Source organism: Balaenoptera musculus, chromosome 18, assembly GCF_009873245.2.
Source record: "Balaenoptera musculus isolate JJ_BM4_2016_0621 chromosome 18, mBalMus1.pri.v3, whole genome shotgun sequence".
Lineage (NCBI taxonomy): Eukaryota > Metazoa > Chordata > Mammalia > Artiodactyla > Balaenopteridae > Balaenoptera > Balaenoptera musculus.
The window spans coordinates 15,686,336-15,713,788 of record NC_045802.1 but is presented as its reverse complement, the minus strand read 5'-3'; the positions used below and the strand labels follow the sequence as shown (position 1 = coordinate 15,713,788).

General features: G+C 37.8%; 1 protein-coding gene and 1 long non-coding RNA gene across 7 annotated transcripts in view; one reads left to right on the top strand and one right to left on the bottom strand.

The window, feature by feature from the left end:
- MRPS31 (mitochondrial ribosomal protein S31) overlaps positions 1–25,004 on the top strand; it is a 30,574-nt gene extending 5,570 nt beyond the window's left edge. For 2 of the 3 annotated variants that reach the window (XM_036831815.1, XM_036831813.1), the window contains 6 exons: positions 3,714–3,872; positions 4,625–4,765; positions 8,244–8,323; positions 12,803–12,946; positions 19,487–19,591; positions 24,713–25,000. In XM_036831815.1, the coding sequence (XP_036687710.1) occupies positions 3,714–3,872; positions 4,625–4,765; positions 8,244–8,323; positions 12,803–12,946; positions 19,487–19,591; positions 24,713–24,942 (859 nt within the window). In that variant the 3' untranslated portion in view covers positions 24,943–25,000. Of the gene's footprint in view, positions 1–3,713; positions 3,873–4,624; positions 4,766–8,243; positions 8,324–12,802; positions 12,947–19,486; positions 19,592–24,712 lie in introns of all 3 variants that reach the window. The other variant, XM_036831814.1, reaches the window with a different exon arrangement.
- The window catches only part of LOC118884280, a 57,213-nt gene continuing 34,531 nt past the window's right edge, over positions 4,772–27,453 (bottom strand). For 2 of the 4 annotated variants that reach the window (XR_005017256.1, XR_005017257.1), the window contains 2 exons: positions 16,641–16,718; positions 14,032–14,867 (listed from right to left, as the gene is read on the bottom strand). This is a non-coding gene — a long non-coding RNA (uncharacterized LOC118884280). Of the gene's footprint in view, positions 4,905–14,031; positions 14,868–16,640; positions 16,719–27,453 lie in introns of those variants that run through there. The other 2 variants (XR_005017258.1, XR_005017259.1) reach the window with 2 other exon arrangements.

Genomic DNA, 27,453 nt, shown 5'->3' with positions numbered 1-27,453 from the left:
GTGCTGTCGTCATTGCCCCGCGCATGGCCCGCTTTTAGCTCTTTTATTTGTATTATATGTCGAACACCCTCCCCCGTGTTGATACAGTTACCATGGATGCCTAACAATTGCCCCCAAACTCAGCAGCATAAAACAGCCTTTTTCATGCTCACGCATTCTGTGGGTCAGCAGTTTGGACGGAGTACAGTAGAGAAGGCTCACTTCTGCTCCGTGATGTCTGGGGCCTCAGCTGGAAGACTTGGAAGTTTGGGAGCTGGAGTCATCTGTGGGTTTGCTCACTCAGGTCTGACAGTTGATGCTGGCTGTTAGCTGACACCTTAGCCAGGACTGTTACAGAACCACCTATATGTGGCCTGGGCTTCCTCACTGCATGGTGGCTGGGTTCCAAGGGTGAGTGTCCCAAGAGAAAACGAGCCCCTAGGAATTTGTATCGTTTTATGACCTAGCCTTGGAGTCAGACTGGACACCGCCACTCTCCTTCCTGTTCCATATTGACTTTTGAAGGGTTCTTACTTTTTAATCATAGCAACTGCTGGAGAACCATCTTCACAAAGATATGGTGGCATTGAAAGGAATGCAGTAGTCTAATGTTAAAACTGTGAACTACCTTGAGTTAGTAGTTCACACACTCACTGACAGACGTGGCTGACATTTCCCTATGGTACTCCAGGGTGCCTTAGGGCACAGTTTGGGAACCAGGGTCCTGGTCTACATTGAGCTCCCCGTGAGAGGCCCTGGGACCACACCTTTAAGTTTCCTAGAATTCTTGTCTGAAGGGCACTCTAAGGCACCATCTTAAATCTTTCTAAGATCTTAACAGAGGGTTTTACAGTCATGCCCATGGCTTTATCTTTAGACCGTTTTCCTAATGCTGCCCTGGATTTGATCTCTGTACAGAAGCCATTTCTAAATTTTAGCATCATTTGCTATCTGGAGGAGCTAAGAATGAGAAACGTTTTATTTTTGATCCCAGCAAGTCTTGGCTCCTTTATGTGGGACAGTTCTTTCTTCTCTCTCCTCTCACATTTTACCATCGGCCACTAAGAAGGCAGGAGGCACCTTCAGTATTCTGTCTGGAAGGCTCCTTGGTAGGTCGTCCAATTCATTGAGCATCTCTCTCATTTGCCACATTACTTCAAGCAATAATGTCGCTAAACAAAGGCCCCCTTTCCTCCAGCTTCCAGTAACGTTGATTTTCCTACAGCCCTCACTCTCAGCTTCCTTGAGCGTTTCCAGGCTCTGACAGTCTCTTTGAGGCCCTAAGCTTTCTCTAACACTTGCCTCAGGATCTCTCCGGTTTCCCCCCTCTGCCAGTACCCAAAACTCTCCCATACATTTTAGGTTTTTTTGTTTTTGTGTTATTACAGCAGCACCCAAGCTCCAGGCACCAAACTCTGTTCCAGTTATCTTATCGCTGCGTAACAAACCATTCCAAGGCTTAGTGGCAGCATCTCTCTGCAGTCTGGGCAAAGAGCTGCAGATAGCTTTGTCTGCTCCACTCAGCGTCAGCAAGGGCAGCTTCAAAGCTGGCATCTGGAATTCTCTGAAAGCTTGCCCACGTACAGTACATTCCAGTGCTTGATGCTGGCTATTGGCTGAGACCATATTTGGGGCTCTTGGCCAGAACACTTACCCAGGGCCTCTCCAAGTGGCCTGGGCTTCTTTACGACCTGAGAGCTGGGGTCCATGGACACACGTCTCAAGAGAGATCCCAACAAAAGTCGTGTCACATTATGTGGCCTAGCCTCACAAGTCACAGGACACCATTTCTCTCTCATTCTGTTCATTGAGGCAGTCACGAAGTCTCCCTTGGTTTCAGGGGGAGGGGAAATTGCCTCTCTAGATGGGCTTGTAGCAAGGTTTTGGAAGAGCTTGTGGGACCAGAAACACTGCTGTCTGTTTTATGAAAATATCTGCCACAGCCGTTAACCTGATTACCGTAGTTGTCAGCTGTATCGAAGGCAACATTATCATGATAAAATTGACCCCCTGAATAACTCATTGCATCTGGATTGGGCGAACTGTAGGTACGTTACGGTTCAGCGTACTTAGGGCTTCCTTGAGTGCAGTTACTCTTGTAACTGCATGTCCCTTGTAGGGACCACAGATACTCTGCCTGTGGCCTTGTTACAAGAGATACTGGTTCCTGTGGGGCACTAAGCTCCTGCACCTGCGCGATGTGGGTCTCCTGTCCTAACTCCTGGATGGCTGTGTGATGTGTCACCCACAAGTGCTGCAGGGACTCCCCGAGAGGGACACCTGAGGCTGCCCTGCCAGCCTGCTGTGGTTCTGCCCTTTACCTTTCTGAGTAGTCCGGGCCAGGCATGTCAGTGGTAGTCTTGTGAGTCTGCATGTATTGTGAAACCTTACAAGACCCCTGGTGGGTGCAGTGATAACCATAGTTTCTAGCTCCTCTTTTAAGTAACATTCTCTTAACCAAGCAACTACCTGCTCTGATTTCAGCTACCTATTCATTAAGGTCCCCTTTCCTCCAGCTTCCAGTAACATTGATTTTCCTACAGCCCTCACTCTCAGCTTCCTTGAGCGTTTCCAGGCTCTGACAGTCTCTTTGAGGCCCAGCTTCAGGGATGTGGGAACTTTGATTTGCATGTTAGACATTATTTCCTAAGATAGAAAGCCAGGTATAGTAAAACAGTAATTTGGATCCCACTCATTGAGATGGCAATTTTCAGTGATGTAAAAAATGTAAATAACTTTTTATATCTGGCATATTTTTCTCCTAACTTACCCTAATTTACTGAAGAACAGCTTTTTTTTTTTTTTAGGTTATGGAAAATTTAAAATATAAAGTAAACAAAATCATATGATGAAGTTTTGATAATTATCAAATCTTGCCATTCTTGTCATCTATACCTTCACCCACTTTCCATCTCCCACTTGATGATTTTATGGGGTTTTTTTCCAGGTAAAATTTACATACATTAAAGTGTACACATCTTAGCTGTAGGATTTTGGCAAATTGATGTGCCCATGTAACCCACACGCTTTCCAAGATGCAGAGCATTTCCCATCTTCACCTTCCCCATCAGTAATCTTCTGTCCTGAGGCAGCCACTGTTCTGATTTTTTTCACCTTAATTTGGCCTCTTCTAGAACTTGATATAAGTGGAATCATACCGTACATACTTTTTTAAATCCAGCTTCTTTCATTCAGTTTCATACGTGTTGTGGTGTGAGCGGCGTACTGTTCCGTTGCATGGATATATCACTGTTTATCTGTTCTGATGATAGACCTTTGGGTTGTTTCCAATTTGAGGATATTACGATTAAAGCTTGTATGAACAGGTTTAACCACTTTTATATTTGCTTGCAGTCTGTATTGTTTTTGAAATAAAATGGCATCTAACTTAAAAATCCACTAATTTATCACTTTCGAGGCTGATCCCTCATTCCTCCACGTTAATCTATTGCTCTGAGTTAGTATTGTGCTTCATTAACGATCCATTAACTTTAACTTTCAATATGGTAACATTTATATAAAACCGATACCTAATATTTAAGAATTCTTTTTTTAAAAAAATTTTAGTGAAGTATAGTTGATTTACAGTGCTGTGTTAAGAATTCTTGATTTTGTCAGAAATTGAATTGAATGATACTTTTTGAAGGACAAAAAGTTTTCTCCCAAGAAATCATTTTACTTTCCACTGAAGTAATGCCTCTTTTCTCTCATTTGTCTTCCATGTTCTCTTTCAGAAGTGAGTCCCTGAGCCCGGAGTTGGTGGCGGCGGCCTCCGCGGTTGCAGACTCTCTCCCTTTGGACAAGCAGATGACCAAGTCGGAGCTGCTCAGGCAGCTCCAGCAGCACGAGGAAGGCTCGAGGGCACAGAAGGATGGAGCGAGACCTAAAATTAGGTTGGTGCATCAAATAGCTATGTCAGTGATGCTGATATGACAAAACAGGCTGGCTTCATGTGAGTGCTGAGTTATATTACATAATATATTCATTTATATATAAAATATGCCTCCTAAGTATTAGCAGTTTGATTTCTTTTAAAACTTGTGTGTTAAGTAAGATTTCAGTTTTAAAAGACCAATTGAATGATTAAACTTCTTTTGAGAAGTTACATAATTTCTTTCTTGTCCCTGAAAAAGAAGTGGTAAATTCAGTAATGTTATTTAAAATAAAGAAATAAATAATAGAATAAGACAATTTCTCTGAGAAGTTTTTTTTTTAGTTAAATAATATGCTGGTTTTATGCACAATATGATCACACACTTTATTTGTGTTTGAACAAATGCAAGGCAATAAATAAATATGGCTAAATCTCAACTTTAATATAGGTTTTTAATCTAGGTGCTAGGTATACAGATATTGATATCCACTTGTGTGGAAGTTTGACAGTTTTTCATGAGGGACACTTTTAATTATGTTTTAAATGAACATTTCTGAAGAATATCTTTAAAAGAGAGAAACCCACATCAATCTTAGTGGTCTGTGGTGTTAATAGGCAACATATAATTTTTTATTTAAACATGACTTTTTGTTCAGTATTAGTGCATAGAAGTGAAATAAGAATTAAGTGATATGAATCTCATGTTTAAGAAAGTTTATTACTCTTCTGTAGCTAAAATTTCTAACACACTTGACCTTTTTCTTATTTCAGTTTCACTGACATCATATCAGATATGAAAGTTGCCAGATCTGCCACAGCGAGAGTTAACACAAGACCAGTGCATCAGATTCAGTTTGATGAAGGGACTGATGATTTTGTTGGCCGAGAGAAGCCTGCTGATCTGAGAAGAAGGTATTCAGGCTCTGCAGTCTGTTTGGTTTTGTTTGTTGAACTGTAGATTTACTTTGTTGCTGTGCATATTGTTGCTGTTGGGTGTCTGAGCATCACGGATGCATTTATATCTGTCTCCTTACTCTCCACGTCCCATTTCCTAGAGAGGGAAAGATGTACTGGGTTTAGCAGCCCTACATTTTTCTATATCGTAAATCAGAATGGGCCCTGCCTCACATTTACCCACGGTGAATAAAGGTCTCCTGATTTAGAATAAGTGGAGCTGACTGAATTCTGAACAAATGAATGTTTTGCGAGAAACACTGTTTTTCATTCTGATGTGTGCCTAACAGTGTATATTCATGTACTCTCTATATCTCTCTACATAATCATCTTTCTTCATACCTTAGAGAAATAACCCACCATCAAAAAAAGAAAGATCCATTATAATACCTTAAAGTAGTACATTATTTGTGGCAATCTGAATTTGGTAATTTGCAGTTCTTAAAGATGCTAAGCCATGCCTTACATAGTTTTTTGGTTGTTTTTTAATACATTTATTTATTTTGTTTATTTATTTTTGGCTGCATTGGGTCTTTGTTGCCGCACATGGGCTTTCTCTAGTTGTGGTGAGTGGGGGCTACTCTTCGTTACGGTGCACAGGCTTCTCATTGCAGCAGCTTCTCATTGCAGAGCACAGGCTCTAGGCGCACGGGCTTCAGTAGTTGTGGCACACGGGCTCAGTAGTTGTGGTGCACAGGCTCAGTTGCTCCGCGGCATGTGGGATCTTCCCTGACCAGGGCTCGAACCTGTGTCCCCTGCATTGGCAGGCGGATTCTTAACCACCGCGCCACCAGGGAAGTCCTAGGCAGCTTTTTAATGCAGTCATCATATGCTCATATACCCCCTCCGTACTTTTTCAGCTTCTTCCTCACCACCTTCTAATTTTTGATGACAGCTCGAATCATTAAAAATCAATCTATAATATAGCATTCTGATGTAGCTGCCTGGCATCATTTCAAAGAAGACTGATTTAAAGAAGACTAAATTTAAATATTTTGGGGCAATATTTTTTGGTTTGTTTTTTGTTTTTTTAACAAATTTAATGCCTTTTCTATCTTATTTATTTATTTATTTTTGGCTGCGTTGGGTCTTCATTGCCGTCCATGGGCTTTCTCTAGTTGTGGCGAGCGGGGGCTACTCTTTATTGTGGTGCGCGGGCTTCTCATTGCGGTGGCTTCTCTTGTTGCAGAGCACAGGCTCTAGGTGCACAGGCTTCAGTAGTTGTGGGACGTGGGCTCAGTAGTTGTGGCTTGTGGGCTCTAGAGCGCAGGTTCAGTAGTTGTGGCGCACGGGCTTAGTTGCTCCGCGGCATGTGGGATCTTCCCGGACCAGGGCTCGAACTGGTGTCCCCTGCATTGGCAGGCTGATTCTTAACCACTGCGCCACCAGGGAAGTCCCAGGGCAATATTTAATAAGTTAAACTCCAAGTACACATTCTACTTTATTCAATGTCATAGATATAAATATCACTTTAAATTAGTAATTCAAATAATCTTCCGAAGTCACTATAACCCCTCAACTTCCTTTGTTAACTGCTGACCATCTTTTCCAATCTTCCTGTACAAATTAATAATCTAACACCCAGGAGGAGCTAACTCAGGTTCCTGAGATTATACGTAGAGCAAAACCCATGGAATACACAACACACAGAAAACATTCTGTAAGCACATCCTGCTATGACGTTCAGTTAGTGTTTGTCAGACCATGCTAAATATTTGGTTCCCCCTCCCAACTATCACTTTATAGGCTTGAAGGAGAGAAAGAACAGAAACTTTATGTAAATACAGACAGCTTTCTATTATAAAATAACTATGGGGCCTCCCTGGTGGCACAGTGGTTAAGAATCCACCTGCCAATGCAGGGGACGTGGGTTCGAGCCCTGGTCCGGGAAGATCCCACATGCCATGGAGCAGCTAAGCCCGTGAGCTACAACTACTGAGCCCATGTGCCACAACTACTGAAGCCCGTGCGCCTAGAGCCCGTGCTCTGTAACAAAGAGAAACCACAGTAGTGAGAAGCCCGCGCACCGCAAGGAAGAGTAGCCCCCCCTCGCCGCAGCTAGAGAAAGCCTGCATGCAGCAACGAAGACCCAATGCAGCTAAAAATAAATAAATAAATAAATTAATTAATTAATTTTTTAAAAAAAGCTGCCTAAAGGACTCTAGAATAAGGGGAAGCTATGGTGAGACACCAAGTTGTTCACCTGCTCTGACTTGAGACAGCCTGAGACATTCCAGGCCTGGACTGATTCTGTCAGTTGGAGATGGAGAGGTGTGAGTCGTAAGCACTGGCTTTGGAGTCGCGCTGGCCTGCACTGTGCATCTGACTAAACTTTCATAGCCCCATCAGTCTGCTTCCCTGTCTGTGAAATGCTGGAAGTGAAGCCTGCTTAAATGGCTTTCCTGAGGGATAGAAATGTGTGAACAATATATAGTAGATGCACAGCGAATGTTCTTTCCCTTCCCTTCTTTTTAGTACATTCCTTTTATAAAATTCCATACTTTGGTGAATCATTCCCTCTTGACTGTACTTTAATCCATCGTCCTGTTTACCTGACACGTCGTTGAGGGAATGCCAGGTGGGGAGAAGAGGGCAAGGCACTGAGGGTAGTTCTGTAGCCTTTGTTTACAAATACTTGGGGACCTGCTAGAGGAAAACTGTGTGACTTGAGATCACCTTATCTAATTTTAATGCGGTATTTTCATTTTTTTCAGTTAGTTTAATTTAGTAGAAAAAAGTAATTTGATCCAGAAAAGAATTCAAAATTATTTTAAAAACAAACCCTCTAGTTTATAAACTAGTGTTTAGTATGCCATAAATTTATTCAAGTAAGAATGTGAATTGATACGTAAAACAGTTGATTAAAACATACAAGGAAAAGTTACCTGTTAACTCTCTGACATTAATTTCAAGTTAATTAAATAGCTATGTAAAGAAAGTTAAACATTATTTTAAAATTACAGAATGATCGCTTTGTAAGTGGGAATGTTTTGATTTTTCTGTGCAATCTTTTATAATTTATAATTAAGCATGCAGTGTTTTTTACCCTTAAACTAAGACAAATGTTGACTTTAACAACTTCTAACTTAGCATATTTTAATAGCTTTCCACAATGTCAGGTTTTCTAAAACCTTAATATGAAATGGATCAAATAAAAATTGTGGCAAATTAAGCTGATCTTTTCAATTAGGTATTTTGGTAGTTAAATTGTAGTACCTTCTTTGTTGTATTATCATGCAAAAATTCAGGTGAACTTGTTCCTGTTTTTAGTTATCAGTCCTAAAGACTTGGCAATTTAGTTAAAATGTCTGGTGTGGGGCAGCGGAATTATTTTTAATTTTTACGTTGAATATTTCATATAAAATTTTCTTCTCATAAACAATTTTTTGTTGACTGTGTATAAAATATTCATTAAAATAATTTTTTTCTTTTTCAGTTTTAGGAAAAATATATTCAAGGGGAAGAGGCTTAATATTTTTGAGCTTAAGGCAGTTACTGAAGAGGCACCTGAAACAGGTTTGTTAAGAAAATAACACTATTTCTCAGGTGTAGAAACATTCCATCTTTGAAAAATGTCCTTCATGTTTTGATTGCATAATAATCAGGTATTTTAATATTCCATCCTGTCATTGACCTGGATCTTGCTTATTAACGTAGTTGTTGACATTGTTAGTGTTGGTCAGATTTCTCCCTTGAAATGCTGCAGCCCATGAGGCAATGGGAGGTAAGTACCATCAGCCACATGAATCCAGATCTATAGATTGGCTGCTAATTTGGGTTAGAACATTAATGATCACCTACTATGTGCAACACACCTTTGTACTATTACGTAAAGATAAATTGTGGTGTCTGCCCTTAGGCAGCTTACTATCTAGAAGAGGAGATAGCATTTATAGATGCTAATTTATTGAAGTGATTTAGAGATTATTTAGGAGATGGGAAGGAGAGCATTCAGGGAATATATTTAGCGGACTTGTAGTGTTTTTTTCTTAACACACAGTTAGTGTTTGTTCTCTGTTCTTCCCCCTTTCTTCTTTCGGCAAGAAATCAAATCCTTCAGAGTCACCATTTTAAGCCTAATTAAAAGAGAAATAAGTGTCCTCTTGCTTGACATTAAATTTGTTTTACTGATAACTTAAAATAAATGAAGAAACTCCATACAAATGGTCTTAGCTTATAAGTGACTTTCATTTCTAAGGATTATCAGTTAATTTTTTTGACCTTGGTAGAAATAATTTTATTTTTGATATTTAAGTTTCTAGGCCATCTTCTAGTGGCTCATTTAATCTTTCAGTTACTTATAAAAACATCTGACTTTCCCACTATTCAATAAACTCCTTGATATTAGGGGCTGGGTCTCATTGATTTTTGTATACCCAATAGTCCCTAGCCAAGTGGCTTACAAATAATAGGAATCCATTATCTTAAATCTTAAATCCTTTTTTAAACAAATTGAGCTATAAAATAAATATCCATGGAGGAAAGGCATTAATTCAATCACTGTTCATTTAAGCTGAAGATGAAGCTAAGAGAACAACCTCCCCTTCTTGTATTGTGACAACTGCATTCTGTCCTCTATGATTGATGAAAAGGAAATGCAAAATGCACAGGCGCGGAGAATGGTTCACCTCTCCCCTGTTGAAGTGGCAACTCTTTTTTTTTTGGGCCGCACCTCCCAGCTTGCGGGGATCTTAGTTCCCGGACCAGGGATTGAACCCTGGCCACTGCAGTGAATCTTAACCACTGGACCACCAGGGAATTCCTGAAGTGGCAACTCTTAAGCTTGCCCCAAAAAGGGAACTTTTTGTCAGGGCAGCTGCTATGGTCCACCTAATGAACAGCCAGAAGAGGCGCTTGGGTTCTTGAAGGAGCCAGCTTGCTTTTTTTCAAAAATAAATTTATTTATTTATTTATTTATTTTTGGCTGCTTTGGATCTTTGTTTCTGCGCATGGGCTTTCTCTAGTTGCAGCAAGCGGTGGCTACTCTTCATTGTGGTGCACAGGCTTCTCACTGCGGTGGCTTCTCTCGTTGCGGAGCACGGGTTCTAGGCCTGCGTGCTTCAGTAGTTGTGGCATGTGGGCTCAGCAGTTGTGGCTCGCAAGCTCTAGAGCGCAGGCTCAGTAGCTGTGGTGCATGGGCTTAGTTGCTCCACGGCATGTGGGATGTTCCCGGACTAGGGCTCGAACCCATGTCCCCTGCATTGGCAGGCAGATTCTTAACCACTGTGCTACCAGGGAAGCCCCCAGCTTGCTTTTTTAAAGCAGAAATCTTATTCCTAAAACTGAAATTAGCTGGCAAGGCGGTACTGAAGTTGTATGTATTTTATAAAACAATATAAAATGATTATGTTCTAATAAGGAAAATAATGTACAGATTTATGTAAATTTACTCTATTGAAGGTTCTGTTTTAATAAGTATACTTGCATGAATCTGAAGACTGTCCTTTGTTTCCAAATACAAGAATAGCAACAATGTGCAAACTTAAATTTAGTGTTTTTTCACTGCTGTTTCCCTACTGTGTAAAATAATGCCTGACATGTAGCTGGCATTCAGTAATTATTGACGGAATGAATGAGTGCTTCCATCTCATGAGTCCCACATTTTGCTCCCCCCTAAATTCTTACCGCTGCTGCAAAGGGTATTGTCTTAGATCCGACTGCTTATCCTGGAGTAAACTAGAGCGGAGAGGCAGTTTAGCTTAACGGAAAGAGTTTTGGTATTGTGTAGATCTTGATTATTCAAATTCAGATTCTGACATACTAACCTGTCTGAGTCTCCCTTTTCCCACCTATACGTACATCTCAAGGATTAAATGAGGTAATATAATTAGTGTCAGGTACAGTGCCTGGAAAGAGTTGCAGCTCTTAATAAAAATGATGATGGTAATGATGATCATGGAAAAGACATAAGTTGATCAGTGCCCACTGAATAAATTTAAAAGTTGTAACCATGATAATTAAGTTATTTTCTGTTATGATTACTCTAAGTGTGGCTAATTAGCCTAACTGCTGGGATTTTTTTCTCTGTATCAGATGTTCAAGACCAACATACTTCATAACCAGCAGTCAGTGTGTGGTCAGGCATGGTCATACATGAACTTCCATGTACAGGTCTTTGTATGGACATGTTTTCTTTTGGGTAAATACCTAGGAGTAAAATGGTTGTATGATAACTATATTCTTTCTTTCCTTCCCTCCCGCCCTCTCTCTCTCTCTCTCTCTCTCTCATCTTCGTTGCTGCGTGCAGGCTTTCTCTAGTTGTGGCGAGCAGAGGCTACTCTTCCTTGTGGTGCATGGGCTTCTCACTGCAGTGGCTTCTCTTGTTGTGGAGCACAGGCTCTAGGCGTGCGGGCTTCAGTAGTTGTGGCATGCGGGCTCAGTAGTTGTGGCTTGTGGACTCTAGAGCACATGCTCAGTAGTCGTGGTGCATGGGCTTAGCTGCTCCGAGGCATGTGGGATCTTCCTGGACCAGGGCTCGAACCTGTGTCCCCTTCATTGGCAGGTGGATTCTTAACCACTGTGCCACCAGGGAAGTCCCGATAAGTATATTCTTAACTTCTTAAGAAACTGCCAAACTCTTATTCAATACAGAGCAGCTGTACCATTACATTTCCACCAGCAGTGTTTGGTGGGAATGTGACTCATTCTTTAAAGATGTCTTAAATTTCCAAAACAAATAAATAATTGAAACATGTGATATGATGGTGGTAAAAAACTAACACTATATTACCTTAGTCATAGAGTTGGTTGTGAGGATTAAATGAACTAATGTATAAAAAGCATTTAGCACAGAATAAGTGCCCAGTATGCATTAATAGTATTATCATTGTCATTGTTATTGTAATTATGTTAATTTAACTTATTTGGTCTTTATTAGTAGTACATTAGTGACTTATCTTAACAGACTAAAAATAAAGATAAATAGGCTGGACTTTAAAGAGCTAAATCACATGTTGTATAAAAAGTGTTCAGTCATAAAAAGATCCTTGAACAAAATAGACATTTCTTTTTTCCTTTCCAGTAGAGGGGGCAGTGAGACTAGCGGTTGATTACCTAACATTGTAGTAAAAACAAAAATTAAGGCTTGCAATTATTGTGGTTGTAGTCTTTATATATTATTTTTGTTTCAATTTTAGCTATCAAAAAGAGTGACCTTTCATTATATACTGGGTTTTGTTTTGTTTTGTTTTGTTGTTTTTTGTGGTTTTTTGGGGGTGTGTTGGGTCTTCGTTGCTGTTCGCGGCCTATCTCTAGTTGCAGCGAGCAGGGGCTACTCTTTGTTGTGGTGCACAGGCTTCTCGTTGCGGTGGCCTCTCTTGTTGCGGAGCACAGGCTCTAGGCGCGTGGGCTTCAGTAGTTGCAGCGCGTGGGCTCAGTAGTTGTGGCTCATAGGATCTAGAGTGCAGGCTCAGTAGTTGTGGTGCACGGGCTTAGTTGCTCCAAGGCATGTGGAATCTTCCCAGACCAGGGATCGAACCTGTGTCCCTCTTCATTGGCAGGTGGATTCTTAACCACTGCACCACCAGGGAAGTCCCTATATACTGTTTAATTATGAGCTTCAAGATCTGAAAATATATTACCAATTCAGAGCTGATAACATTTTTTTTTAATATAAATTTATTTTATTTATTTATTTTTGGCTGTGTTGGGTCTCCATTGCTGCGCCCGGGCTTTCTCTAGTTGTGGTGAGAGGGGGCTACTCTTCGTTGTGGTGCGTGGGCTTCTCATTGTGGTGGCTTCTCTTGGTGTGGAGCATAGGCTCTAGGCGTGTGGGCTTCAGTAGTTGTGGCGTGCAGGCTCAGTAGTTGTGACACATGGGCTTAGTTGCTCCGTGGCATGTGGGATCTTCCCGGACCAGGGTTCAAACCCGTGTCCCCTGCACTGGCAGGCGGATTCTTAACTACTGTGCCACCAGAGAAGCCCTGATGATAACATTTTTTTAAAAAAAGATATTTACATGGAATTGTGCATAATTTGGATGTTTTTATTCTACAGAGGCAGCACCTTCTCTTTGGGATATAGAATTTGCTAAGAAGTTAGCGGCAGTCAATGAACAGCCCTTTCAGAATGGTTTTGAAGAGATGATCCAGTTGACAAAAGAGGGGAAATTGTGGGAGTTCCCAATTAACAATGAAGCAGGTAAGTCTTAATGCCATAGGTTTATAAAACTCAATGATTGAGATTAAATCTGGCAGATGTTCAGTTGTAGGTTTTGGATATTTACCTGAATTTCAAAACTTTGTGTAAACATCTTTGTGATGTCCTAAAAGAAATCTGACAGTGTTTTTTAAAAAGAATGCTACGATTTCACTGAATTCTAGTTGTTGGATAAGGAAAATAAAGAAGTAAAATTATATGGCAGAAATGCATCATGAATTTCTGTGACTTAGAAGTGTTGAGAACTGCAAATAATGACAGTTTTCTACTTGCCAAAAGCAGGAGATTACCTGGTAAATCTTCTAATACATTAAATACTGGGTATGAGATCATCCTTCAGTTTTGGGGAACATTACAGCCTTCAAGTTTTATGCTGGTATCTTTTATTTAAAACTGTTGCATTAATGAGGCACAAGTTTCTTGTATTCAAAGCCACTCAAAACAAATATGTTAGGAGGCTTTGAAATTCTTTGGCTGCATACCTAGATGCTTTGAGCCAGTAATAAAACATTGGCTACTTTCCTGGAGATTTTTCTAGAGGTGTTACATCTTCCTCAATCAAAAGGAAAACAGTATTGCTATGCTGTTTATTTTTTATGGCGCCCATGATGTCATCAGCTAAACATTTCACTGAATTTTTATTGATGTATTTTCAGTTAGAAGGGATTCATTTACTTTTATGGTAAGATTAAATAGAAATTGCAAACACCTCAGGAAGTCTTAGGAAAATGTAGTCTGTATTTTAACCTTTGTAGTATTATGCTGCACTGTAATATTTTCATTTTTGATAACCTTTCATTTGTTTGGATTAATAAGTGGAGCGGTCGCTTAAATAGTCTTATATTTTCATAAAGTAATCTTTTGTATAGGAAAACTTTAGGGACTTACAAATCCTTTAGCAAATTCTTAATATTTTGTATATTTGTATGATATATTCAGTAATATAGAAATTTGCATTTCATCTATTAAATAATGTGTATTTTTTAAAGTATACTTTAAATATTTTTTAAAGTATTATGGCTTCTACATTGTAGAAGGTATCAGGATAAGGTAAAAAAAAAAACCCAAAAACCAAGGACTTTTATTTGTGTAAGCCTGAGTACAGAGTCCAGCTAAGTCAGTTAGTCGCCATTTGCCTTTGAGGAAATTATTTAACCTCCTGAGCCTTAGTTTTCTCGTCTGTAAAATGAAGGATACCTCCCTGGAAGAATGTAAGAATTCGATAAGATATTGAGTTGCTCAGCACAGTTCTTGGCATATAATACATAGGAATAAATGTTAGTTCTTTTACCCTCCTGTATGATGACAGAATTTTAAAAGTAGCAAAAAAAAAAACTAACAAAATACAATCTATGATATTAAGGGAAGACTTTGTTCCATATTTGATGAAAGTTGGGTGTTCCAGGTCCTCATGGTTCAAGGTATGGTTTTAAAACCCAGTATTGAGGTAGAATATGTGACTTGACTTAGGAGAGACAGTGAGTGTGGTGGTTAGAGATCAAGTTTCTGAGTGAGTCTTCATCTCTCCAAGCCTCACTTCCTCCCTCTTATAAAATGACGGGAATGATAATAGGATTATTTTATGGGATTCTTCTGAGAAACAACTCATTATACAAGTAAAGCATTGTCACCATCATCATCCCTGTTTCTACAACAACGATATTGTGAGGGGATTTGCTATTATAACTATTTTCTCTTCTATACTATAACATCTTTAAATCTTAAAATATTCATGAAGATACTGTGTATTTTCTAGGAACCCCCAAATAGGATCATAGAAAAGCATGAATTGGCAGTACATTGTCATCAGCAGAGAAACATTTAAGTTCATCAGAATCTTGAGTGTCCAAACTCCAAAGGAATTTATCTTAGATTTGACCTCGTTTCTGAGAAAGTGTAGTTTCTGAAAAAGGAAAAAAACATGTTTTCTGGTCAGGTTGGGGAGATAAATGTGACAAGTGTCCATATACACTGTACATATTATTGATGCTTTGGGGTCGGAAAGGGAGGTATCTCATTTCCAGCTCCTGAAGGCAATTGTTATCGGAACGAAAAACAGGAAGGGAACTGTGGAAACTTTCTCACTTTGATCACTCCCCTCAGTACACACTTAGGATCTTCTGAATACTTTAAGAGGACCGGCCTTAGAGCCTGGAGCCTCAGCCGTTCAGTAACATTCTTTTATATTTCTTATACTTAAATTTTAAGAGTAGTAAAACGCCATGCTCTCTCTCCTAATAATTAGCTTCATGAAGATTTACTTTGACGTTTTTGGGAAGAGATGTTTTGTTGTGTATTTAGGGGCTCACCCATGTCAGTTTGGGAACATAATACCAAAAATGATAAAATGCATGTCTTGTGTTTACAATTTACTTCCCAGTATTGCGTTTTTCTGTTATATAAAAAATTGCAGTTGTTTGTTTTGCCACTTAAAATGTAAAAATTGTTTTTCCAATTTGAAGTAGCTTTTTGTCAGTTTTTAAAACCTGGTTTGTCCCTTCTGATGTGCTTTGCAAGCCTAGAGATTTATAAGAGCTGTTAGATGGGATTATTCCCAGTTAGATTTTGTAGTATTTGTTATATACTGGATTGATAATAAGATGACTTCTGTTTTAGCTTTGGCTTTATCTAAATTTCGTCTCATTTTTACCACTGCCCAGTTAGCAGAGTCTTGCCCTTGAATATCCATTAGCCATGTACATGCCACCAAATTACAGGTGTTTCTGAAATGCCCTCCAAGAGTAATTCTCAGTTTAGAGGCTTCAGTGGGCAAAAAAGCTCAGTCATGGATGTCAGTCACACTTTTGCTTTTATTCTTCAGTTGGTTTAAACTTGTTCACTTGTAATGTGCCATCCTTTCCTAGGGTATCTGGAATGTGTGCTGTAACATGAGCTAGCAAGAATGGTGAGAAGAGTTCAGAATTACCATAGCGCTCTAAAGAGGGCTCTGTTGTTAGGTGGGAGGGTACAGTGTGGAGGAGATAAGGGCACATACATATAAAGATGATTAAGTACGGTTGTCTGAAACAATCTGTTGGCTGTTTGAGATGGTGGCCTATGAACAAGAGCCTCAGAATACTAACAGGAAAAGAAATAATAGTTTTGACAAAATAGCAGTGGAAACAAGTCAAAGTGAAAGTGACTGAATTTGCTTCAGTGCTGTAATACACTCTTGTCAAAAATAATTGGTCATTGCTATTAGCTGGCTTTTACTGTTTATTTGCTGTACCCTATTTTTAGCTGTATTCAGTAATATTTAATTGCATTCAGTAATATTTAAAGGATAATTAGACACAGATTTAACCTGAGTTGATTGTACACCATTTGGGATTTCCTTGTTGTATTTAATTTCCCACACTCTCTTGTTTTCTCCTTACTATATTATGTTTCTTTTGTTTATTAGAAAATATTTTAAATTACAGAAATAAATATGTTAAAGTTTACTTTCAAAAAAGTTAAATAATATGGAAGAATAGAGAATATGCCTTTACCTCTCAGTTCTCTTCCCTTTTTCTGAAACAACCGTTGTCAATAGTTTGCTATGTGTCCTCACAGTCTACTTTAAATGGTAGTTTCACATTTATCTGTTGTTTTGGTCTATATGGGACCATAAAATGGAACTATTTTACATATTCTATAGTATGCCATTGTATGAATGCACTGTAATTTATTTTACCATTTTCCTGTTGATGGATGGAGCTGTAGTGAATCTTTTTATACATATCCTTCTGTATATGTCTGAGTACTTCAATTCCTAGAAGGGTCAAACAATAGGCATGTTTTATATTGCAATAAATATTGGCACATTCTCTTCTAAAAAGATAGCCAGCTGATCCTCCAACTGGTAGGATGGGGGGCGGGGGGCGGCGTGGAATGTCTCACCATTCAGCACACAGACTTTCACTTAATTCCCCTTCTTATCAATTTAGTGACTCATTCCTCTTTCTGTTTTAGTTTCTCCAAAAAGTAAACTGCCCATCTTCTTTGGGAAATGGATGGTGTAGTCAATCTAGAGATATAGGTAGAAGATGGGCGATCTAAGTATTCCCTAAACCAATTTTAATTAATCCTCTGGTTTTTTGTCCCTCATCCCCATTCCTAATTTCAGTGGTATATGCTGCCACTAATTCCCGAAGCCTTTGAAGTCTGCTTCTTAATTTGGTTTTAGCATCTTTGACTCAGCTGAGTCAGTTACTACTTATCTGTCCACTGTCCTTCTTCTAACATTTTGCTGATACCTCCTGTCTGTTATTGTTTCTTCTTCTGTTCTCTTTGTCTTTTTATTCCTTTTATTGCCATGTAGTAGATATTACAGGGGAGCAGAGATTTTTAAAGCACGGGTTCAATCTGCTACATTTTAACTAGAAGTCCTTGTTGCTTATCTTTTAACTGTTCAGAATGTCTTCAACCAACAGTGATTTTAATTTGGACATAGTCAGATCTGTTAGCCTTTTCCTGTTTAATCTGTCTGGAACTTATTTTTGTATATAGTATCCCCTCTTTATCTCTTTCTCGTTTTTTCCTTTGTTTTACTTGCCAGTACCACTTGGCTTTCATTCACTCATTGACTTATTCAGGAAGGATCTGTTCATTACGCCCTGCTGGAACATTCTGAGTTAAAAAGATGGTTGATCTCTCATCTAGGGGAAGAGTAATAAGAAATAAGATCACCTATGCCCTTAGATGCTTTTCCACCTAATATAGCATAGTCATAATTGCTATACCCATTAACTCATTATAACTTTATGTCAGAGATAGTCGATCTGTTAATGATTTAATAAATTGATTATTGAGCTTGTGTTAACACAGCTATTTTTAAAAATGATTTCTCTTGCAAAGTTTTCTGTCTTAAGTCTTATATTTTAAGTACATCTAAGGATACTAATAACTAACAACAACAACAAAATCTCAATCCAGAAGTCACCCTTGGATTTTTGAGAGCACTTATCACCTTGATTTATTAAGTTTCCAGTGCTACAGACCTTATTTTTTAGCCCTAACATACTCTTTCAAATATATTGAACATGTAAACCTGCCTTGTTTTTCACATTAGCCATATTGGGTTTTTTTTTTTTTTTAAAGAATAATTGTCACAGGAAACTGTTAGCAGTGTTTGACGATATGGAAAAGACCTTTTAGCAAAGCGAGGCTTTTATTTTTCATTTTTTACCTCTCTGGATTGCACTTCTCCCATTCCTATCCCCAGGTGCCTATGCCTTAAAAACAAAAGGAAAAAAAGTAAAGGAGTAACAACATGCTTGCTTGGTGGTATAAACTATTGAGAACCATAGAGAATTCTGAATGGGATTCAGAGAAAGATTTTTTTAAACAATAATTTGTCTTATTTTTAAAAAATACATATGCATTTAGGGAAAGGACTAGGAGGATATACACCTTAGAAGTGATTAGTCTTGGAAGTGATTAGCCTGGGAAAATGTGAGTAGAAACTTTGGGGGGTTATAGGATAGAGAAAACTTCCATTTTAAAAATTCCTGCACAGCTTTTTCCCTGTATTTCATTGAATATGACTACTTTTGTCTTTCACCCTTTTAAATATCTCTGAAATCGTGATGCACCTGGTTATGCTAGTCAGGCATCAGTGAAGCAGCAGTTGTCATTGCCTGTTGTGGATATGCATCCAGATTTGCATTAGGGGCGTCAGAGAGGCCATAGTGGAACACTCTTAAGAAACGCTGCATCGCAAATGTTCTTAACAGAAGTTGGAAAGCACGGCTGCTGACAACTCCAAGTTGAAAAGCCAGTTCAGAAGAGTTGGATTCTGAATGTGAAGAAGTTTTAGGAATACCTCAGCCGATCATGTCAATCAGTTTTTGCTACATAACAAACCACCCCAAACTTAGTAAAACAACAGCTAAGTTGTAACTGCTCATGAGCTTATGGGTTTTCTGGTTGGTTTTGGCAGGTTGGCTGGGGGTGGGTTGTTCTAGAGTAGCTTCTCTCAAATGTCTAGTTGGTGCTGGCTGGTTGGTTGTCAGAGAAGGCGATAAGAGGGTTATATGTCACTCACCATCTCACAGGCTAGCCTGGGCTGTTCACCTGGCTATAGAAGAGTTCCTAACACAAGGAAGAGCAAGGATTGATGTGCAAGCGCTTTTCAGGCCTTTGTTTGCATTGTGTTTGGTAATGTCCCATTGACCAAAGCAGGTCACCTGGCCAACCTCAAATTTAAGGGTTGGAGAAACAGGCTGTATCTATCTCTTTATGGGAAGAATGGCAAAGGCACATTGCAAAGGGGCATGTGTACAAGCATAGGATTAGTACGTGGCCATTTGGCAGTCTAACGCCTTAATTTATTTCTTGTGTGTTTCAGTTTTTATAAAAGTGATGAATAGATCTTTAAATGTCCAAATAAAATTTTTAAAATCTCTTTCAATAAGTGTAAGATAATTATAAGTGATTAGAGAGCATTTTTAAACTTCTTATTTTGAGGTAATTGTGGGTTCACATGCAGCTGTATTAAATGATAAATATCTCACATACCCTTTACCCATCTTCCCTCAGTAGTTACCGCCCACGTAACCACAGCCCAGTATCCCAGGCAGGCGGCCGGCAGCCGTATCTTTCAGCCGTGTTCAGATGCCACCAGTTCTACATGTACTCCTTCGTGTGAGTGTGTTTGTGTGCTTAGTTCTGTGCAGTTTTATCACATATGTAGACTCATGTAACCACGACCACAGTCAGGACACAGAACAGTCCAGTCGCCTCAAGGATCTCTCTTACACTCTTTCGTAACGACATCCACTCACCTCCCACTGCCGTCCTTTCTCAGTCCCTGATCCTTGGCAATCTTACTAAATCCATTTTCCATTTCTATAATTTTGTCATTCCAAGAAAGACATACAAATGGAATCACACAGTATGTAACCTTTGAGGATTGGCTTTTTTTTCCCACTCAGCATAATTAATTCTCTGGAGATGTATCCAAGTTGTTATGTGTGTCAATAGGGGTTTTTTGCTGCTGTTGTTTTTATTGCTGAGTAATATTCCATGGTTTGAATGTACATTATAGTTTGTTCAACCATTCCCCTGATAAAAGACATCTGGGCTGTTACCAGTTTTTGGCTATTACAATAAAGGTGCTGTAAATATTCATGTACAGGTTTCTGTATGAATACAAATTTCCATTCCCCTGGGATAAATACTCAGGAGTGCAGTTGCTGGGTAGTATGGTAGTTACATGTTTAGTTTTTAAAGAAACTTCCAAGTTGTTTTCCAGAATGGCTATGCCATTTTATATTTCCACCAGCATTATATGAATGATCTAGTTTCTCCTTCTCACCAGCATTTGATGTTATTATTTTCTCTTTTAGATGTGTTCACATTCTGATTGGTGTTTATTAATATTTCATTGTGTTTTTCATCTGCATTTCCCTAATGGCTAATGAGGTTGAACATCTTTTTCATGTGTGTGTTTGCTATCTGTATCTCTTCTTGAAATGTAAAATGTCTCTTGTTTTTTGCCCATTTTCTAGTTGGATTATCTTTTTTTCTGTTGAGTTTTGAGTTTTTAAATATATTCCATATACTTCGTTGAATATATGGTTTGCAAATATTTTCTCCCAGTCTATAACTTGTCTTTGTATCCTTTTAACAGATTCTTTCACAGACCAAAAGTCTTCAATTTTGATGGGGTCCAATTTTTCCTTTTATGGATTGTGCTGTTGGTGTCAAGTTCTTTGCCAGTCCTAGAACCAGAAGAATTTCCTCTGGTTTTTTTTCTGTTAGATATATAGTTTAGACCGTGATCCATTCTTTGTTAATTTGTATGAGGTTGAGGTTCTTTTTTCAATTCTTCTGGCACCATTTGTTGAAAAGGCTGTCCTTTCTCCATTGAATTATCTATGCATCTTTGTAAAAAGTTGGGCATATTCATGTGGATCTGTGTTAGTCTGCTAAGGCTTCTATAACAAAATATCACAGACTGGGTGCCTTACACAACAGAATTTACTTTCTCAAAGTCTGCAGGCTGGAAGTCCAAGATCCACGTGTTGGCAGTCCATAACAGGGTCTATTTCTGGGTCCTCGATTTTTGTTCCATCAACCTTTGTGTCTTACCGCCTGCCAATACCATACTCTTTTTTTTTCTTTTTAATTTTTATTGGCATATAGTTGATTTACAATGTTGTGTTAGTTTCAGGTGTACAGCAAAGTGAGTCAGTTATACATATACATATATCTACTATTTTTTAGATTTTTTTTTCCATATAGGTCATTACATAGTATTGAGTAGAGTTCCCTGTGAATACCATACTCTTTTGATTACAGGCATACCTTGGATATTGCAGGTGTGTTTCCAGACCATTGCAATATAGCAAAGATTGTAATAAAGCAAGTCACATGCATCTTTTGGTTTCCCAGTGCATATAAAAATTATGTTTACACTACACTGTATTCTATTAAGTGTGCAATAACATTATGTCTAAAAAAAGTACATACCTTAATTAAAAAATACTTTATTGCTAAAAAATACTAACCATCATCCGAGCCTTCAGCAAAGATCACCAATCACAGATCAGCATAACAAATATAATAATAATGAAAAAAGTTTGAAACATTGTGAGAATTACCAAAATGTGACATAGAGACATAGAAGTAAGCAAATGCCATTGGAAAAAATGGTGTAGATACACTTGCTTGACAAAGGGTTGCCACAAACCTTTATTAAAAAAAAAAGAAAAAGAAAAAGAAGAAAAAAGGCAATATCTGTGAAGCACAATAAAGCAGAGCACAATGAAACGAGGCGTGCCTGTACTGTAGCTGTATAGGCAGCCCTAGCATTATTCCTCCCACTTTATTCTTCTCTTTCAAGATTGTCTTAACTCTTCTAGGACTTAACCCTTTCCATATAAATTTTAGAGTAAGCTTGTCTGTGGCAAAACTTGGCTGGAATTTTGGTAGAAAGTACATTAAACCTGTAGATCAGTTTGGAGAGAAATGACATCTTTACTATGTTGAGTCTTCCAATTTAAATAGTGATTTTTATTTTTATGATCTTGTATCCTGTAACCTTACTGAACTCACTAATTAGTTCTAGGAGTTTTTTTTGTAGATTCCTTGGAATTTTCTATGTAGACAATCATGTCATCTACAAATAGTTTTATGTCTTCCTTTCCCACCTCCGTGACTTTTCTTCCTGCCTCCCTTATCAGTGGCTGGAACTTTCAGTACTATGTTGAGTAAGAGTAGTGAGCGCTGATCTCCTTGCCTTGTTCAGGAACTTAGGGGAGAAGCCTTCAGTCTTTCACTATGATATTAGCTGTAGGTTTACCATGTTGATGTAGTTCTTCTCTTTTCCTAATTTGCTGAGAGTATTTATCAAAGTGAGTGTTGGGTCATACGATTTTTCTTCTTTAACCCGTTGATATGGTAGATTACCTTGATTTTCAGATGTTGAACCAGCCTTGCAGTAGAATCCTACTTGAGTAAATCCCACTTGATCTTGGTGTATACATCTTTTTATACGTTGTTGGATTTGTCTGCTAATTTTGTTTAAAGGTTTTTCCTCTAAGTTTATTAGAGATATTGTTTTGTAGTTCTCTCTCTCTCTTGCTCCTGTTTTTGGTTGTTGTTTTGTCTTTGTTTTTTTAACAAGGTAATGCTGGTCTCATAAAATGTGTTAGGAAGTATCCTGTCTTCTAGTTTCTGGAAGAGATTGTGTAAAATTGGTGTTAGTTTTTCTTTAAATGTTTGAGAGCTTTTAAATTACATATTTCTTTTCTTTAATAGTTATAAGATTATTCAGGTTATCTTTTATTTTGGTTGAGTTTTGGTAGTTCAATGGATTTTTTTAAAGTTGTCCATTTTTTTCAAGTTGTTGAATTTGTGAGTGTAAGGTTATTTGGAGTATTCCTTTATTATCCCTTTAATGATTTCAGGATTTATAATGATAACCCCCTTTTCATTGCTAATATTGTTGGTTTGTGCCTTCTCTTTTTTCTTTATCAGACTTGCTAGAAATGTATCAATTTTTGTTGTTTTGTTTTGTGTGTGTGTGTGTGTGTGTGTGTGCGTGTGAAGAACCAGGTACTGGTTTCATTGATTTTTCTCTATTTTCTTGTTTTCAGTTTTATTGATTTCTGATGTTATCTTTTTACCTTCCTTTTGTTTGCTTTGGGGTTATTTTGCTCTTCTTTTACTAGGTTCTTAAAGTGGGAGCTTAGATTATTGATTTGAGACTTCTCCTCTTATGTGTGCATTCAGTGCTATATATTTCCCTCTCAGCACTGTTTTAGCTGTGTCCCACAAATTTTGATTTGTTGTATTTTCATTCAATTCTATGTGTTTTTTAAAATTTCTTTTGAGGGACTTCCCTTGTGGCACAGTGGTTAAGACTCCACACTCCCAATGCAGGGGGCCCAGGTTCAATCCCTGGTCAGGGAACTTGATCCCACTTGCATGCCACAACTAAGGAGCCCGCCTGCCACAACTAAAGACCTGCACATCCAAATAAATAAATAAATATTCTTTCTTTTGAGATTTCCTTTATGACCATGAATTACTTACATTAATTTCCAACTGTTTGAAGATTTTCCTATTGTCTTCCTGTTACCGATTTCTGTTTTGATTCCTTTATGATCAGAGAACATACTGTATATTATTTCAGTTATTTTAAATATGTTGACATTTGTTTTGTGACCCAGGGTATGGTTAAACTAGGTGAATGTTCCATGGATACTTGAAAAGAATTTGTATTCTGCAGTAGTCTGGTAGAGTGTTCCGTAGATGTCAGTGTGATCCTGTTGGTTGATGTTGTTCAGTTCTTCTATGTCTTTGCTAATTTTCTCCTTGGTAGTTCTCGCAATTGTTGACAGTGGGGTATTGAAACCTCCAACTGTAATTGTGGATTTTTAAATTTCTACTTTATTTCTATCAACTTTTCTTTCATGTATTTAGAAACTCTTTTGTTTGGTGCATACATAATTAAGATTGCTTTGTCTTCTTGGTGGGTTGATCCTTTTATTATGTAATGTTCCTCTTTCTCTCTAGTAGTTTTCTTTGCTCTGAAGTCAACTTTGTCTGATATTCCTATAGCCACTCATGCATTCTTTTTTTAAAAATTAATGGTAGCAAGATATGTCCGCCTTCATCCTTTTACTTTCAACCTACCTATGTTATAGGTAAATATTTGAAGTGAGTTTCTTGTACATAGCATATAGTTGGATCGTGTTTTTCTTTTGATGGTATATTTAGACATTTACATTTAAAGTAATTATTGATTTGTTAGGATTTAAGTCTCATTTTGTTATTTGTTTTATGTTCATTTTCTCTGTTTCTCACTCCTCTGTCTTTTCTTGGCTTCCTGTGAGCTGCTTGAATATATCTTAGGATTCCATCTTATTTTGCTTTATGTATTTTTTTAGTGTAGTTTGTATAGTTTTCTTAGTGGTTTCTTTAGATATTAAAATATCCATTAGTAGTAATTGCTGCTACATTTTGAATATCTGTAGTATGCTAAGCATTGTAAAGGAGCTTTATAAGATTTACGTCTATTTAACTTTATAAAACCCCATGAAGAAGGTGCTGTCTTAATACTCATTTTATGCCTGAGGAAACTGTTGCTCAGTGAAGTTAATTTGCCCAATCACATGGTTGTTAAATTGGTGAGCAAACCTCTGTTTTACTCCAATGTTCATGCCTTTACTGTAATGCTATACTACATCATTAATGTTAATTTTATCGTGTAGGTTTTACATTCAAAATTGTAATGTATTTTGTCTCATTTCCTAGGTTTTGATGATGATGGTTCAGAATTTCATGAACATATATTTTTGGATAAATACCTGGAGGATTTTCCAAAACAAGGACCAATTCGCCACTTCATGGAGTTGGTGACCTGTGGCCTTTCCAAAAACCCATATCTGAGTGTTAAACAGAAGGTTGAACATATAGAGTGGTTTAGGAATTATTTTAATGAAAAACGGGACATTCTAAAAGAAAGTGGCATACAGTTCAATTGAAGATCATGGAAATTTTTACTTCAAGCTGTTGGAGATTCGTATTATAATTAAATAATTTACTAGAAGTTTTCCTGTATTGTGTTCGTTATTGCATCTGATTTGAATGGTATAAATGTTAAATTGTTTAAAAGTATATACAGTGGTAACTGAAAAATATTCCTGCATGGAAAAAAGTTACCAGCTTTTATGGATTCAACTAGTAATTCTAAACAAAAAGAGTATCTTAGAATTACTAATAAGTTTAAGACAACTTCCTGTAACCTTTTTCTTTTCATTCAGTGACCATACTTCTTTGAAATATAAGTCGCCATACATGTGATGTCATCAGAGGACTATAACAGTTGAGAGGATTTACAGACAAATTTATATGCATAGACTATATTTACATATACATGTAGTTTCTATATTTGCATATATACATATTTATATTTTCACACTAAATTAACTACCCTTACCTAAGTCTGGGTCACTATAGTGAAGTAACCTTATAGAAATAAAGGGCTTATACTAATCACTTATAGAATTTTAGGTCATCATGCCAAAATCAGAACTAATTTCCTTTTTTTTTTTAATTTTAATTTTTATTTATTTATTTATTTTATTTGTTTGTTATTTTTGGCTGCGTTGGGTCTTCGTTGCTGCGCCCGGGCTTTCTCTATTTGTGGCGAGCGGGGGCTACTCTTCATTGCAATGCGCGGGCTTCTCATTGCGGTGGCCTCTCTTGTTGCAGAGCACAGGCTCTAGGCGTGCAGGCTTCAGTAGTTGTAGCACACGGGCTCAGTAGTTGTGGCGCACGGGCTTAGTTGCTCCGCAGCATGTGGGATCTTCCTGGACCAGGGCTCGAACCCATGTCCCCTGCATTGGCAGGTGGATTCTTAACCGCTGCACCACCAGGGAAGCCCAGAACTAATTTCTATTACGGTGTATAGCAACGTGATTCAGATTCATACAACTGAAAGGACTGAGGATTCTTTAAAAAAAAAAAAAACCACCTTAAATTAAGAATTTAGTTTACAGTGGCCTCAGGCTAGTAGTGTTCAGGCTCTGGCACAAGCAAACAAAAACTGTATGTGAAGGAACTCAGCATAAACCCAGTCTTCAAATTACAAAACACGTAAGGAAAGAAAGCACCATGAATGTACACCAGCAGAAGCAACAGACAACAGAATCAGACTCACAGAGCCTTTAAATATTGGGCTTATCATATTCAGAATCTAAAAATATGTGTAACTTAGAATGAAGTATAGAGCAGGAGACTATAAAAGTGACCTAACAGATCTGAAAAAAAAAATTAGTGAAGGGGTTTATTTTTTTAAATTTTTATTTATTTATTTTTAAATATTATTTATTGGGCTGTGCCAGGTCTTAATTGTGGCCTGTGGGATCTAGTTCTAGTTTAATTTAACAACAGATTAGACACTGGAAAACAGATCTAAAGAAATTCTCCACATGCAGCAGAGAGAATCAAAGAGAAAAGAAATATGAAAGAGAGGCAAAGATGAGTATAAGAAAGTAACATTTGTATAATCAGATTTCCAGAAGAGAAAAGAAGAAATGGGCCAGAGGCTCTCTTTGGGTAGTTTAAAAGAAAAATGATAATTTAATAACTGTTTGTTAAAGAAATAGGATCTCTATTTTTAAAATCTTCCCAGAAAGAAAACAATAAGCTCAGACCATTTCTCAGGAGAGTGTAAAATATTCAGAAAGCAAATAATCCTACAAATTATTCCAAAGCATAGAAAAAGAAGGAAAAAAAATCCAACTCAGTTTCAAGAGATTAGAATAACAAAGATTAATCTCAATCATGACACATTTGAAAGATCCAAAATAGCAAACAAAATCCAGCAATAAATAGGAAAGAAAAGTTGATAATCTAGTTTATTCCAGGAACGCAAGAGTGGCTTGACAATGGAGAAAAAAAATATATATCACCTCAAAGGATATAGAAAAAATTGTTTGATAAAATTCAACAGTCATTTATAATTTAAAGAAACTAGAAAACTTCAAGTAGAACTTCTTTAACCTGGTAAATGGCATTGACAAAAAACTTATAGCAAACATCTTTCCAAAGATAATCTCCAATGAATCACATCCTCTCTTTGAGTGTAGGCAGAACCTGAGACTTGCTTCTAGCAAGTGTCAGTAGAATATGGCAAAGATGATGGGTGTAGGCATTCCCTTGACTGGATTATGTTCTGTGGCAAAAGTGACAGAATTAGTCACTCTTATGATTACATTGTTATGTAGGACTCTTAGTGACTAGATGAGTATGCTACTGGCTTTGAAATAGTAAACTGTCATGTGAGAAGGCCTGTGAATCAGCCACGTGGCAAGGAACTGTGGGAGTTACTAGAAGCTGAGAGCAACCCCCAGTTGACAGCAACAAAATGGGGACCTCAGTTCTACAGCCTCAAATAACTGAATTCTGCCAGCAGCCATGTGATCTTGGAAGAAGGTCCTAAGCTCTGAAAAGGACCACAGCCTGGCTGACACATTAATTGAAGCCTTGTG